The 2,665-nt window shown below is 38.4% G+C and overlaps 1 protein-coding gene across 1 annotated transcript; it reads right to left on the bottom strand.

The window, feature by feature from the left end:
* Nucleotides 1-75: 75 nt before the first annotated feature.
* On the bottom strand, nt 76-1,583 carry LOC119576513 (endocuticle structural glycoprotein SgAbd-2-like). Its single transcript, XM_037924198.1, has 3 exons — nt 1,519-1,583; nt 921-1,231; nt 76-433 (listed from the first exon to the last, which is right to left on the bottom strand). Exons 1-3 carry the CDS (start codon nt 1,570-1,572, stop codon nt 199-201), a joined length of 600 nt encoding a protein of 199 aa, XP_037780126.1. The 5' UTR covers nt 1,573-1,583; the 3' UTR covers nt 76-198.
* Nucleotides 1,584-2,665: the final 1,082 nt, after the last annotated feature.

Genomic DNA, 2,665 nt, shown 5'->3' with positions numbered 1-2,665 from the left:
AGGAATTCGGGAAAGGCATAATGGGAGAGCTAATGTAAAGAAGGTAACAGATGGGGGATATGACAGAAGCCGTCGTTTGGGAACTGCATCTTTTATATCTAGACATGCATCACTACAGATGCAACAATAAATAAATAAATGTAGGGTGTAAAAGTCTTCGATTCCTGTTTCCTCCTTTTCAAGTCATCCTCGCTAATCCTAGTGTGGCTGCCCGTACAGGTTCGAGGGCGTTTCAGCAGCTTTCAGTACGGCTCCAGATGCAGCGGCAGCACGCGCGTCCTCCTCAGCCGCGAATTGGATCTGCCTGAGCACGAATTCGGGAATTTCATGAGGGAATGCGGGAGCCACGGGCAGGGCGTCGGACTCCGCCTGGAAGCCGTTCTCGTCGGCGACGAACTTGACCTCGATCACGGAACCGTCCGGGGCGGTGTAGCTGAGAGGGATTTCAGATTGATTAATATGTGTTGTATATATATATATATATATATATATATATATATATATATATATATATAAAGAAAAACAGATGTCTTCATTACACAGAGTTTAATGAGGATCAGGGTTAACTGATAAAGATATGAGATTGATCTATAAAAAGCTAAAGATTTTGATAATCGGAGAAAAAGGTTTGAGTATGATCATAGCAAAAATAATGATGGCAATACCAACAGATACGATATAGCAGTAAAGAAAATGATGAGCATTATATATTTTTTTATAATAATGGTGATCATAATGATAGTAATTATCAGTACAGTGATAATTTACATTTAACCTTACCGGTTATAATGAGATATGGCTATGGCGACATAAGCAGTAAAAGAAACACTGAGGATTTCCATTGTGAATATACCAATTATATACTACACAAACAATTAAACTACATACTGCTTCAACTTCAAAACTGAAAGATTACTTACGAATACTGCCCAGTCTTAATAGCAGTGCCAGTACTGGATAATGTGCCAGCCTCAGAAAGCTCGATGCCGTTGCCAGTCTCGACATCGACAGTGTAGCTTCCATCTTCGTGTTCACGCGCTCGTCCTTTCAGGATCGGCACTACTTCCACTGGCGCTTGTGGCTCTTCTGCGCGGGTATTGGGCGCCAGGTATGTCTGTTCGGGCTCCTGGTATGTGTATCCAGGTGTAGGGTCGGGGATGGGCGGGGTAGGGGTGGGATAGCCGTACTGTGGGGCTGCGCTGCCCACAGCAACTAAGATAGCTACGACTACCTGGAAGTGACACGTAGACATATATCTAAAATACAAGATTTATACTTAAGATACACGTTTAAATCGAATATTTTCTGAGGAAATCACTACATTACACCAAAATGGCCATGTGAAAGCTGAAGAACTTTGTTTTCTCCGAAAAAAAAAAACATTACATAATAGAAGTGATAATCATTGATAAAAATATAATAAAGTAATGCTAATTTTGATGATAATAATGATAATGAGATATCAAAAATAACGTTACAACTAGTGATAAATAACGTTCTTAAGGGATTTACACTTACAGCCCTCATGGCAGAGCTTCTACCCGGTGAATGGCGTTGCGATTTTGAGTTCATCTCGGAGTACTTTTATACTCTCTTGAAAGGAATCTTAACCTTCACTGTGTGTGAAAGTAAATATAATGTCATTCACGTTTTTCATTGGTAAGCAAGCAGTACGAAATATCAAGAACTTTATCCCCTCACAAGCACACATAGGTCTATACTGCATCAATCTCAGGAAATATGCTATGCAAAAGAAAATTAGTCATCAAAACGGGCTACTATGTATTCTCGACAAGAGTGCGGCTAGGAATTTGCACAGAATATCATATTTAAGAACAAGAGCATTCACTGCTTGTACTGTAAGACCTTTAAACTTAGTATGCATAATAACTTTTATTGTACTGTATGGATGATAAGTATTCAAGGCATGAAAACTTGAATTCCACTAAAGTCAGTGCTGAAGATTCCAACGGCCAATCCTGGTAATGTTTTTTCCTTGTATATACCTGAGTAAATGCAGTCATAAATACTTTAATATTGGGTATCATGCCTTCCAATCGCCTCATCAAAACTGTTCAGTAATTAGTCGAGAATCCCGTTATACTTGTTTTGCATGGGAGGAAGTGGCTAAGTTAGCTGTTAAGTTTACCAACACTAAAATCTAAGCGACCCGTTAAAGTTAGCGGCAGTTTTACCGTTTTCTTTCTTAAGTTTATCATATCCTGAGCATTATTCCAAATATGTTGATGAGGCTTCATATTTTTATATCTACCATGTTTGTTGAAAGTGTCCAATCTCGGAAAAGAAAAAAGTGGAAACGATCGGGAATATTTCGATTCGCCAAGTCTATTTTGTTTTTTTATTATAATCAGCTAAAACTTCATATATGTGTTTGCATTTGTCAAGGCACTAGCAATAATATATATATATATATATATATATATATTATATATATATATATATATATATATACTTATGTTTATATATATGTACACACACACACACACACACACACACACACACACACACACACACACACACACACACACACACACACACACACACATATACAATCACGCACGCACGCACTCACGCATGCACGCACATGTACACTCACACACATACAAACACACACACACACATACTCACACACACACACACACAC

This window comes from Penaeus monodon, chromosome 9 (assembly GCF_015228065.2).
Source record: "Penaeus monodon isolate SGIC_2016 chromosome 9, NSTDA_Pmon_1, whole genome shotgun sequence".
Lineage (NCBI taxonomy): Eukaryota > Metazoa > Arthropoda > Malacostraca > Decapoda > Penaeidae > Penaeus > Penaeus monodon.
This window is presented reverse-complemented; position numbering and strand designations above follow the sequence as displayed.

Coding starts and splice junctions, on each gene's coding strand:
- LOC119576513 (XM_037924198.1), bottom strand. CDS start 1,572: ATGAACTCAAAATCGCAACGCCATTCACCGGGTAGAAGCTCTGCCATG. Junction 1,232..1,518: donor GAAGCTCTGCCATGAGGGCT/GTAAGTGTAAAT, acceptor TGTCACTTCCAG/GTAGTCGTAGCTATCTTAGT. Junction 434..920: donor ATTAAGACTGGGCAGTATTC/GTAAGTAATCTT, acceptor AATCCCTCTCAG/CTACACCGCCCCGGACGGTT.